The sequence below is a fragment of the Heterocephalus glaber genome, unplaced genomic scaffold, assembly GCF_053883595.1.
Source record: "Heterocephalus glaber isolate CG9 unplaced genomic scaffold, H.glaber_assembly_v1.0 deba00001737, whole genome shotgun sequence".
In the NCBI taxonomy this organism is placed as follows: Eukaryota; Metazoa; Chordata; class Mammalia; order Rodentia; family Bathyergidae; genus Heterocephalus; species Heterocephalus glaber.
Genome location: NW_028258445.1, coordinates 6,449,504 through 6,462,382, shown reverse-complemented (window position 1 = coordinate 6,462,382; position 12,879 = coordinate 6,449,504). Strand labels below are relative to the sequence as shown.

The following is a 12,879-nucleotide window of genomic DNA, read 5'->3' as shown; positions in this document are numbered from 1 at the left end:
AATGCATACCAATGTTTATAGCAGCAGAATTCATAATAGCTGTAATCCTGTAATCAGCCTATGTTATCTGACTAAAGACAACTGGACAAAGGAAATATGTTATCTATGCATAATGGAATCTACTCGGCTATAAGGAAAGATAAATTCAGGACATCTGGAGGAAAATGGATGCTCCTGGAAAATAAGACATAGAGTGAAATAAATCAGACATACAAGCTTATATGCAGTATGATATCTCTCATTTGAGTAAGGCAAAGTACAGACAGAGAATAATAAAGGCTGAAAAGAAGGAAACAAGGGCATAGATCTGCAAATGGGAAGGGGTCCAGAACAATGAAGGGAGACAGGAGAGGAGAAGGGGAAGGAAGAATAATTAAGATATACCTTGTTCAAGAGGAACCTAGTAAGGGCCGGGGATTGTGCTCAGTAGTGCCACCGCCTGCCTCACAAGCGCAAGGTCCTGAGTTTGATCCCAGATACAAAAAAAAAAAAAAAAAGAAAAGAGGAACCTAGTGACTGCAATGGATATAAACATTATATGTGATAAATATGAGCTAATAATAATGAGGAAAGAGTATTAGATGGGGAGGGAGGTGGGTGAGAATAGGATTAAAATAAAGAAGCTGTCCTATGTACATGTATGCACTCCCCAAGCTGAATGTAAACTTCATGTACAGCAAACATGTATTAATAAAAATAAGTTTAAAAAGAACGAGATTGGGGTGGTGGGAGGGGAAGGAGAAAAGAAAAAAGGGAAAGGAAAAATTATGAGAAAAGAAAAAACTGGAAACGAAATCTATGTAAATAGGGAAGGGTGCACAGGTAATGGGGAAAACATAAGAACCAAGATGCATCATGTACACGTACAAGCACCCAGTGATAAATGTAAACGAATTGAATACCTAAAATGTACCAATAAAAGAACTTAAGGGAAGAGAAAAAAGAACAGGGTTAATTGATCTGTTAGCTTTCTCAAGAACGTGACGTACAAATTGGCTTAGGAAAAGAACTCTACTCATTCCATTCTCGTAGAGAAGGAGGTGTGTTGGTTGAAGGTGGCAGAGTGGAATATATTTGAACTCAAAGCATAGAGTTGTATGTTTTGAAAAGTTCTTATTGTATAGACGATAATAAGTTTAACATTTTATAATTTCTAAAATACAGAGCAATGGAAATTATAGGATTTTTAGTACTTTACGGCACTTGTATAGCAATATTTAAGAATCCTTTTAAATACTACTGGGAAAAATTTATTTTTTTAATCTATCCGCATAACATCTGTTTTATTCAGTTTATTTGTTGAGCACCCACCACAAAAGACTGTCTTGTTAAACTCTCAGGAATCTTTACCAGTAAATTCTAACAGATAAAATTGTTTTGGGATTTATTCATCAAACGCATTGAAGAGGAGATGAAGATATGTAAACATATTAATAATTGTATTAGGTAGGGAGACCTTGAAAATTTACCATAGTTTATTACAGTTTCGCTTTCTTATGACCTATCTTTCATTTTTTTCCCCAATACATTGTTATGAGGCCTGTATTTCTTACTTTGTACTTTGTAAGGCTGTCTGAATAAAAAATAAATAATATTTGCTATGATGATCAAAGTGATAATCTTTATTTGGATATAATTACCTACCACATATTCAGCTGGCAACTACTAGCAAAATTTTAATGAGATCTGTAAAGATTTATATATGATTGAATATTTCAATATATTTCTTCAGTATATGATGCATTTTCTCTGATTACTTGTCATTTTAAATTTGACAGGTGAGAATCAATGAAGATGTTTCAGAGCTGGTCAGCCATTTTGGTTGTTGGATTCATTCTTCTGGAATCAGAAGGAAGGCCAATGAAAGAAGCTGGATATGGCCTTAAGTTCTATCAACCTCTGCCAAGATTGCGACATAAGGTACAGTCCACATTCTGAGTCCATCTGTCCTCTCTACCAGTTAGAACTTAAGCTTTTAGTTGTCAGGTTGTTACTTAAGAGCACTTATTTTACAACATTTTCAGTGACTTCCATTTTATAAAGCATCATATTTTCAAACAAGGAATATCAGAAAATTTGTAAATTTACTATTATTGGAATTAAATATTTATTAAGGAAGAACAAAGATGGGCCACATAAAATATGTACTTAATTTTTGCATGCAGTAATAGAAATAGACCTATATAATAAATAGATTAAGACCTCGTCAGATAATTTGTGTTATTTACGTAGTAAGTTTAAATTTGGGATATTTCAAGCTAAAAATAAAGTATCATATTCTGGAGTTTGCCATAAAGATAAAACATCTGTCTATACCTATCTCTCTTTATGTAAGTTAGCCAAAAATTGGGTTTCATACAAATTATTGACTGTTTTTACTTCATCAAAGACATAATTTTAAGTCATCTGATTTGAAATTAAAATTATGTGCTGGGAAAACACTTCATGTTAAACATTTTCAATTATAAAATAATAGTCACATTATAAATCATATAAGCACTTATAATAAATCAGACTATTGCTTTCATTTTGATAATAGACCGTAATGCTTAAAATATATGCAAGAATTATTTTTTTAGGTTCAATTAAATTAATAATACATTTTACTTTTCTTGGCAAGTACAAGAAATGACATACTGATTGTGGAAGAAAATGTTTTCAACTTGTAAAATTTCTTATACCAGTTATATTTAAAAGAGATTGAAATAAATAAAACTGACTTTCTTCCTTACAGTCATACATGATATTGACATTTACATTTCTTATATTTTTGTTAAATTTTTTCATAGCTATCATATACAATAGTTAAATTTTATTGGAATTTCTATGTGACAGTAGGATAGGTTCTTAAACATACGATTTTATTTAATTTTCAAGACAATCTTACAAAGAGGGCACATATACTTTTGTTTCAACGGAGAGATTAAAATATTAGATTACTGGTTTTCTGGATCTACATATTTATTAGATATACTAATTATCCAGCCATAATATGAAGGATAAGTTTGCTAGCCAGAGAAAAAGAAAGTGAAATGTGAATGTATACCTCAGTGACATAGATCACTGTAAAATTGTAGTCATGTGAAACTACAGGAGCCCCCTGCAAAGTTGTGGTTCAGAGTTCACGGCCTCAGTGGTTCACAGATTTTTCCTTTGAAACTAGTAATTGTTCTTGGAAACCCCCGAAATTTAATGAAAACCACAAATATCCTCTGCAATTGCTTTTTTAGGGGGAGGTTTGCAAGTAGCCAATCGGAGAGTGTTATTCAGTTCTCCTTGTTGCTGATTGGCTGCTGCCCTGCAACCCATCTCAGGCAGATACACCAGCCTTCCCACGTCATATCCAGTTGCTGTACCTTGTGTAGCTGTCTCCAGAGTTCTCGATTTTGTTCTTTTTAAAGCCCCAAGATCCCTAAAATGCCACCAAAAGATCACTAAGATGACTTCTAAGTGTTTATTAATACAGCCTTACATTACATAACTGCAGGAGACATAGCATATTTAAGAGGTTAAACTATAAAATAAGGCATTTATAGGAATTTTCTTTCCATATATGGAATTTGCTGTTTTTCACAATTTGCAGGTGTTCTAGGAACGTAACCTCCACGAATTTTGGGGATGTACTCCACATGTTTTTTCTGTTTCTGGTCTGGATGTATATAATTGGAAAATTGGCACTATTTTACTGTCTTTCAGTTATACATACTATCACCTATTTCATGAAGTAATAATCAGTTTTATCCACATCCAAAGTTAAAAAATAATTGTTCATTTTTGAATGCTCTCATAATATATTACTAATACAAGAGATTGGCTCACAATGTTGCATATCCAGTAAATACTTATTCTGTGCTGTTTGTCTGCCTTGAGTTACGTATCATGAGGTCAGAACTATGCTTTGCTCTTCCCTTTGTTCCTGGTAAAATGAACATACTACATACAGTTTAATTAAATCATTTGTAGAAAAATGACAGGTAGAATGCATACCTCTATGCTTTTGTAATTGTATCTCTGTAAAATGCAATACCACAGATTTTTATGTATCAATGTGGGAATTTATAAACAATTGTGAATTAAATTTTAATGTTAAAAGAGAAATATGTCTCACATGCAATTTAATGAAGCTTTTATTTTTATTTTTATTTTTTTTTCTGGTACCAGGGATCAAACTCGGGTCCTTGTGCTTGCAAGGCAGGCGGTGGAACCGCTGAGCTAAAGCCCCGGCCCCTGAAGCTTTTATTTTTTAAAAAAGAACACAACAGGCTAAACTTTTTTGAGAGCAGTAATACTTTCCAAATCTACATAACCTCCCAATCTTCTCTATCTCTGTGTGTTTTATTCCTTAGTTAGAAACCCTATACAATATTTGGTATTTAAGAGGCAGAGATTGTTGTGATAATACCTAAGTTTCAAACAGATTTGGACAGAAGTGAGACTAAGCTATGAAAGACAGAGAGAGAGAGAGAGAGAGAGAGAGAGACATTGACAATAAACTGGAATACAGAGGAACACTGACCTGTTCCACGTCCGAGTGCCTGCCTGCCAGCACTCCACCAGATAGCCATCCACTCATCATCAGTCTCGCCTTAATCCTCCAGAACTAACTTTCCTTCTTTAGGGATTGCATTATAGGCTTTATTTCGGTCTGTGTCAGTCACTGTTAGGTTCCCAGGAATTTCCAGTCATCATTTTGCCACATTTTCCCATCCTCAGGAGGCTCCTCTGCTGCTTTATCCCAAACTGTGGTAGAAAATTGATCAGCCATAAACTTTCCTTTTCTTTTTTTTCTGTGATTTACCTTCGTCAACAAAAGTCATCACCATTTGTGCACATATATAATTAACTTATCAGATTTTTTCTTCCCTTGGGATGTGAGCTACTATTCATCTTGCCCCCATACCTAAATCATGTGGCAAACACTCAGTAAATATGTTGAGTGAATACCTCCCCCTCATGGCTGTTGTAAGGTGGAAAATGAGACTGTATATATATTTTCAGTTATGTATCAAGTCAAAGAAAATATTCTTTTCTGTCATCAGAATAAAAGTAATAGAATACTTCAAAAATTTTAATAAATTATTCTTTTAAAACTATAGTTTTATTGAAATTGCAAAAATTAGAAATATGTATAATTTTACAAGATTGAGAAAATGTGTAAGGAGATTTTTCATTGGAATTAGGTTTCAATAATGTTTAATTTAGTTATTGACTAGAAAATTATAATATAAATACTATACACAATATATCTTCATTCATGAATAGCCATGTTTATATTTGTCCAGAAAACTATTAGTACTTTGAATCTTAGCAAATATTTATATATATGTAACTCATTTTTTCAGATATTCATGTGCCAATTGATAATGAATCCCATTTTGAGAGCAAGCTGGTGAAATGTAGGACTTACTATTAGATTGTGTATTGCAGATATAAATGTAAACATATGCATACATATTTATGTTATTTGAAACTATACGTACACAAAAATGTAATTAAAATTTATCTGGTTTATCTTGAAGTAAAACTGAATAACACTAAATTTGTCATGCTAATTATAGAACCCTAAATTACAGTATACAGATGTATATCTAAGGGAGCTGATCATGTGTTTTATCCAATATATTTCTTCAGCAGCACTTATGGAACAGCAAATGAAGAAAGTCATTAGCACTGTAGAATCAAAAAAATGCAGCCACTAAATCTAAATCCCCAAAGTGGTGTTTGATGGGTTATTACTTCGTTTAAACATTATAAACTTACATCATGCTAGGTGCTTTCACATTAGTTGTCATTTAATCATGTCATAGTTCTGGGAGGCAGGAAATAGTCTTATTTATTCATGACATTTTTAAACCCTAGAGAGATAAAGTAACTTTCTCAAGGACAAAGGAGGGGTACGGCCAGAGGTGATGAGGTGAGAGGCAGATAGAAGCAGTTAGGCCAGAGATGGGGACTGTGGTAACAGTGAAGCAATGTCACTGGCTGTGGAATCACCTGATGTTATTTCAGGTTGTCTCTCTTTCCCCTCTGGAAGCAAATCCGGAGTCTTCATATCCATTTCTGAAGTGACTGTCTTGATGGCTTCAGCCAGCCTCACAGTGTAGGATTCTTTAGTGTGGTGGATTAACTAATGCTCAACTTGGAACACCCAGCTAAACTGAATCATATGGTCTGGGCATGGAAGACTCACCTGGGGATTGTTGCCAGTGGCATTAAAAGAGAACTGGAGGGCCGGGGATTTAGCTCTGTGGTTCTGACTCCTGCTGTGCAAGCACAAGGTCCCGAGTTTGATCCCTAGTACCAAAAGAAAAAAAAAAAGAGAACTGGAGGGGGAGATCATTGGCTGTTGATTTTCTAGGAGAAGCTTGCTGTGGTTAGTTTTCCTAATATGAGCTTGGCTGTTCTTGTTGTCTTCAGAGCTCTGGTCCTTTCTGTCGTGGGGAATGGCTGCTGTTCTTGTCCGGGGAGCTCTGATCTTCACCATGAGCATCACTTCCTGGCTCCAGTGCAGATCCCTCAGCCTCATGGCAAAGATCCTTCACCCCACAGGTGCAGGTTTTCTAGCTTCCACCACTGCCCTTTGGGCCTTAGGTCCAGATCCTCCATACAGGCAAGCATGAGACATTGCAGTGGGCTCTAGGCCACTGGCTGGACTCATGGAGAACACTTCCCGGGGCTCTAGGCCTTCAGCTGGACTTGTGTGGAACATTGCTGTGGGATCCAGGCCCTCAGCTGGATTCCTTGGGTCTCTAGTGTATGGCTAGACCTCTTGCACTTGACTTTGCATTTGATTTTTTGGGTGAATATTACAAAATAATCCTACAAATTATGTGTCCTGTGTTAAATCTGTGCCCTTGCAAACCACGACTACAATTAGCAAGCAAGCAATAATGGCTTTGATAATAGGCTTGTGGAGAGGAATCTGGCTGCTGAGCAGAGCACAGTAACTGCTGAATGCTATGTTCACTTATGAGAACATTTCCTGAAGTCTCCCAAAGTTTGAGCTAGGCTATCCCAAACTTAAGTGTCATGAGGCATTGCTGAGGATCAGACACTCTGTTAGCTTTATTCTGTACATTTGATTCTTTAGTTATACAGCTATTTTCATAGGCTGTATGGTTTTATCATGATTTTATAAATAAGGAAATTGGAATTCACAGTTGTTCGGTAATTAATATGCAGCAGGCAAGTTAGGCAAGAGGGCTTAGAAATATACAGTATGAATAACTTAATGTAAATTACAAAATAGGTCCTGTGTAGGAAACTGACCTGCGGGCCACGTGTTTTCTGCTTTCCTACATGCCGGTCACATGACGGTCAGGTAAATTCACATGTCTGCATCCCTTTGTGGTTGGATAAGACCCTGTATGTAGTTTTGGCTGAAGAGTGGAGAACAGAAAAGCCCCTGAAACATGTTGAAACATCGGGACGCAATTTCTTAACAATGGTAAAATCTTCCAGAACTCTTTTTTCCTCCAGTTTGACAAACAGCATCTGTCCCAGGGGGTAAATCATGCAAAGCATCTAAAGGCCTGGGGTAAATAAGCACCCTGCTGATGGGAGATTGTCCTGGAACAGGGCGAAAGAACTTGGTCACTTCCGATTATTAAGATTTGGGGGCTGGATCTCCGCCCCCGCGTCCTGCTCCCTCCCACAGAATGACAGAACTAGCACTCAACCCACCCCCAGCCCCAGGCCCTGTGCTCCGTCATCTGCACCTCTGGGCTCCCCATTTCATTTCCATTTGTGGCTTCTCGTTTTCCCTATGTATCCCTTATTTCTTCATCCTCTCCACTTTTGGCTTGTAATTACCCATCCTAATTAACTCCTGTTGCATTTGTAATCTTACAGTATGCGTGTACCAGTATTTCACCATGTTAACATGGATTTAATTGATTGGTTGTAAATACTTTTAGGATTAGAACCTTAAACGTAACTTTTCTTACAGCACTGATCACACTGCTACATTGTTTACTAATGCAGATAAAGTCAGTGTTAAGGGAAGATCTTACAAGCTCAAAAGGAATATTCTCTGAGGTGTCTAGTAGGACCACTTAAATAATTAACATGCTTGTACTTCCTTGTGCTCGGAGAATACTATGTCCAGCTTTACAGTGAAAGCTACTCCTAATACCTAGATTGAATTATGATTATTTTATGCTCTGAATGAAAATGTTTGTGAGGGAAATCACTGTGAAAAGGGGCAAATGGTGAGCAAGTTTAATCATTTCATGGTGCTGCTGTCTACAGTAGTACAGTGTAACTCGAAAGAATTCAAGTGTGAAATGTGACATTTTTGGTTTTAGCAGGAAAAGACTGATAGATATGTCTTGATGAAGAGTAGCAGGAGAAAACTCTAGGAAAAGAGAGCAACATTAAAAGAAACATCAAAACTCTTACTGCTCAAAGGCTATGAACCTTCAGGCAAACCAAAGAGTATTTGTTATTTCCCAAAAGATGAAAAATTGTGGCATGCCTTCAGAAGTATCTGACGGCTTTAGGGGTATTGCGGGAAGGCCCTTTAAGATGTTCATGTGCTTCTCAGAGGTCAGGAAATGAGGCAGTCCACCATCCTAGCACAAGGCTGGGGAAGGGATGGGGTTAAAAGAGTAACCATGAAGAATTAAGTAATAGTGCAAGGTCCTGAGTTCAATCCCTGGTCCAAGAAAGTTAAGTAATTGAATATTCAGAAGTCCAATTTACATATATTCCAAGGCATAGTCCATACATTTCATAAAGGTTGAATATTACTAAGATGAGAATATTTCTGATCAACTAATTTGTTAAAAACCAGTATGTTTTTGAACTTTCTGAGACACACATGTGAAAACCCAGTGTTAACTGACATCAACTTCTCCCATTGTTTTTGATTGAACAAGAACTATTGAAGAAAAATTTACTATATATTTTTGAACTTTTTATTTTTATTAGTACATGTTTCAGGATGTAAGGAGTATATTCCTTTTGAAGAACTGGTACATATGCATAACATATTTTAATTTTTTCATCCTTTTCCCTTCCCTCTCCTCACTCCATCTGTTCCCTTCACTTTTTTTTTGTTCTTGGTACCAGGGATTGAACTCAGATGCAGGTGCCAGAACCACTGAGCTAAATCCCCGGCCCTGTTCCCTTCGCTTCTGCAAAAGCTGTCTCTCTTTGCTGTTACCTATGAATATCTTTCTTTATGGCAGAATAGGTCTCCATTGTGTATTCCGCATTTTTTTATCTGCTCAAAAATGAAAATATAGACTGCTTCTGAGATTTAGCTATCATTAACTGTAGGGCTGTCATCATCAGTATGCATATTTCACTGTGATATGATGTCTTGACTCTTGGAAGGATACCTAGAAGGGGAATAGCTGAGTGAAATGGAACTTCTGGTTTCAGTGTTTTGAGGAATCTCTGTATTTATTTTCATAGTGGTCTCACCAGTTTACATTCCCACCAACAATTTAAAAGGGCTCCATTTTTCCGGAAGCCTCATCAGTTTTTAATTAATTTCTTGATGATAGCTATTCTTTCTGGAGTCAATGGGAGTCTTAGTGTTTTAATTTACATTTCTCTAATAGCCAAAAATTCTGAATTTTTAAAATGTATTTACTGGCCATTTATACTTTTTTCTGAGAAGTGTCTGTTTATTGCCATTGCCCATTTTCTGATTAGGTCTTTTGTTTTGGGAGGGGAGTCCTAATTTTTTGAGTTCTTTGTACTTTGAAGATATTATTTCTCTGTCCAAGGAACAGCTTGCAAAATTTTTACCCATTCTGTATGTTGCTCTTCACTCTGTTGGTTGTTTCCTTTTTTGTGAAGGTTTTAAAATTGATATGATCTAATTTGTAGATTCTTGATGTTATTTCCTATATTATTGACTTTCTGATCAGAAAGTTCTTGCCTATGTTTGTCTTAGCAAAAGTTTTATATATTTTATCTTCCAGCAGATTAAGTGTTTCTGTTTTAACATTTAGATCTTTGATCTTTTAAATTTTTCTTTAGAACCTAGTGAGAGATGTGAGTATAGAGTGAATATTTTGCATGTAGGTAGGCAATTTTCCCAGCACCATTTATTACAGAGGCTATTTTTCCCACCAGGTATATTTTTGGCATCTTTGTCAAAGATCAGATGGCTGAATGGGCCTGAGGTTGGTGCTGCATCCTTTATTCTGTTCCATTGAGCCACACATCTTATTTTTTTTTGTCAGTACTATGTTGTTTTTATGACTTTAGCTTTGTAATTTAACTTGAAATCCAGGATTGTGATGCCTCCTGTGTTGCTTTTGTTACCCAGGATTGCTTTTGCTTTTCTGGGTCTCTTCTAGTTGCATATGAATTTTAGGATTGTTTTCTCTAGTTCTGTGTGGAATATTGTTGTCATTTTAATTGGGATTGTGTTAAGTATGTATATCAGTTTTTAAAGAATGGCAATTTTGAAAATATTGGTTCTGCCCATCCAGCAACAGGAGATATTTTTCTAGATTCTGATATCTTCTTTAATTTCCTCTTGCAGCATATTGTAGTTTTCATTATAGAGGTCTTTCACTTCCTTTGTTAGGTGAATTCCTAAATATTTAATTTTTCTTGAGGGTATTATGAAAGGTTGTTTTCTTAATTTCTTCCTTGATGAGCTCATTATTATCGTAAAGGAAAGCTATTGATTTTTGTGTGTTTGTATTCTGCTACACTACTTAATTTGGTTATTAATTCTCAGAGTCTTTTGGTGGACTATTTTGTATCTTCTATTTAAATAGTGATAATCTGAATTTTTTACTTTCCCATAGGAAGGGATTTTTTTAAATTTCTCTTTTTCATTTCTTTCACTTGTCTGATTTCTCTGGCTAGTATTTCTAGTGGTACATTGAAGAGGAGTTGTGATAGTGGACATCTTTGTCTTTTTTTTCAAGAGGGAAGACTTTCAGCTTTTCGCTATTTAATATGATGTTGGCAGAAAATTTGTCATAAAGGGCTTTTATCAGATTGAGATAAGGACTTTTAATATGTATTGTTTTAGTTTTTATAATGAAAGGATGTTTGATTTTTGTCAGAGGCTTCTTTTGTGACCTATAATATTCATAGGATAATTTTGTTTATTTTGCATTTAGTTAAGCATCCTTTATTTGCTGGTGTGTGGTCTATTTTGGAGAAGGTTCCGTATGCTGATGAGAAGAATATGTATTCAGTTGTTGGGTGGAACATTCTCTAGATATCTATTCACTGCTTTTGTTCAAAAGTTTGGTTTAACTCTGATATTTCTTTGTTGTTTCTTTGTTTATATGATCTTTATGTGACAGTGGAATATTATACACTATAAATTTTTGCGCTATAAATGTGTTTATGTTTTTGTGACCTTTTATGTCCAGTGGTGTTTGTTTTATGGTTTGGTGCATGGGTGTTCAGTGCATATATGTTTGCAATTATTTCTTGCTGTTGAGTTTTTTCCTTATCCAATATGCAGTGACTTTACCTCTTATAAGTTTTGGCTTGAAGCTCACTTTGTCTGAGAATAGATTTGCTAGTCCTGCTTGTTTTCATGTTCGTGTTTCATGGAATAATGTTTTCTATCCTTTACATTTTAGTCTATGAATTTCTTTTTGTATTAAATGTATTTATTTTTGGATTTTTGTTTCTTGATCCGTTCTATGAATCTGTCTTTTGATTGGGGAGCTGAGACCATTTATATTGAAAATTACATTGAAAATTATTTTACTTATTTTTCTATTCATAGTCTGTTTTTTTCCTTCTACTTAACTGCTCTCCCTGCCTGGTATATTCATTAGACCTTTTGTCATTGTTGGCTTCATTACCTCTTTCTAAAATACCCTGGAGAATTTTTGAGTGCTAGTTTTATGGTCATGAACTTAAGATGCTCATGGTCACAGAAAGTCCTTGATTTTCCATGAGTTTTTCAGGATATATCAATCTCAATCTGCATTAGAATTTTTTTCTTTTAGGGCTTCTAACACTTCACTCTAAGCTCTTCTGGCCTTTAAAATTTGTGTTGAGACATCTGCTGTAATTTTAATGAATTTACTTTTATAAGTTATTTATTGCTTTTAAAAGAGATCCTTTTCTTGTATTCAAGTTTATGTGTCCTGGAGGAGTTCTTTTCTGACTGTGGCTATTTGGAGTTCTCTAAGCTTCATTTATCTATATGTTAAATTCTTTCCTTATGTTTGGAAAGTTTTCTGCTATTATTGCTATAAACAGGAGTTTTATGCCATTTGTTTTGTCTTGTGATTGTACTATAGGGTATTAGCCTTACAATCTAGTTTTGACACTTTGTTCTCATAGTGATCACTTCTACTGCCAGTAATTTCAACAGAATTTTTATGCTAGTGGATTTCTCTTTGGTACCTTGCATGAACTGTAACGTTTCTGCTAAAGCATTCATTCATGTTTTACATTGTTTTGTTTAGCTTTCCTACCTTTTTGATAGTGGATTCTCACTCACTGATGGTTTTATTTATTAAGTCCACCCTCTATTTATTTATACCTTCTTTGAGCTCATTGAGCACCTTATTGATCAATTTATCTCTTTTATTTTTTCAAATAATTCAGCTGTGTAGCTTTCCATTTCCTCTACCTGACTGCCTCATGGATCAGCTTTGGGAGAGTTGGGGGTTGTTGGAGCCATTTTTGTTCCTGGTCTTGTATTGCTGAGAATTATGGGTTGATTATAGTGGAAAGACATTTTGTTAGCATGGAAATCTGTTTAGTTAGTGTCTGCTTTGGGCATGTCTAACTATAGGCCTTTGTTTCTGTCCCTAGACCTAACCATTGTATTAATTTGAGAGGGGAGGATAAATGGACAGAATTGTTAATGACACAAAGGCAATCCACATATTGGCATACAGAGAAAAGCAATTAATAACAATAACTGTGCCA

The 12,879-nt window shown here is 35.3% G+C and overlaps 1 protein-coding gene across 6 annotated transcripts in view; it reads left to right on the top strand.

Annotated features, from left to right (window-relative positions):
• The window catches only part of Fstl5 (follistatin like 5), a 742,188-nt gene that overhangs the window by 82,083 nt on the left and 647,226 nt on the right, over positions 1 to 12,879 (top strand). For 5 of the 6 annotated variants that reach the window (XM_087200319.1, XM_087200322.1, XM_087200323.1 and 2 more), the window contains one exon: positions 1,779 to 1,920. In XM_087200319.1, coding sequence (XP_087056445.1) covers positions 1,789 to 1,920 — 132 coding nt within the window. In that variant the 5' untranslated portion in view covers positions 1,779 to 1,788. Of the gene's footprint in view, positions 1 to 1,778; positions 1,921 to 12,879 lie in introns of those variants that run through there. The other variant, XM_087200324.1, reaches the window with a different exon arrangement.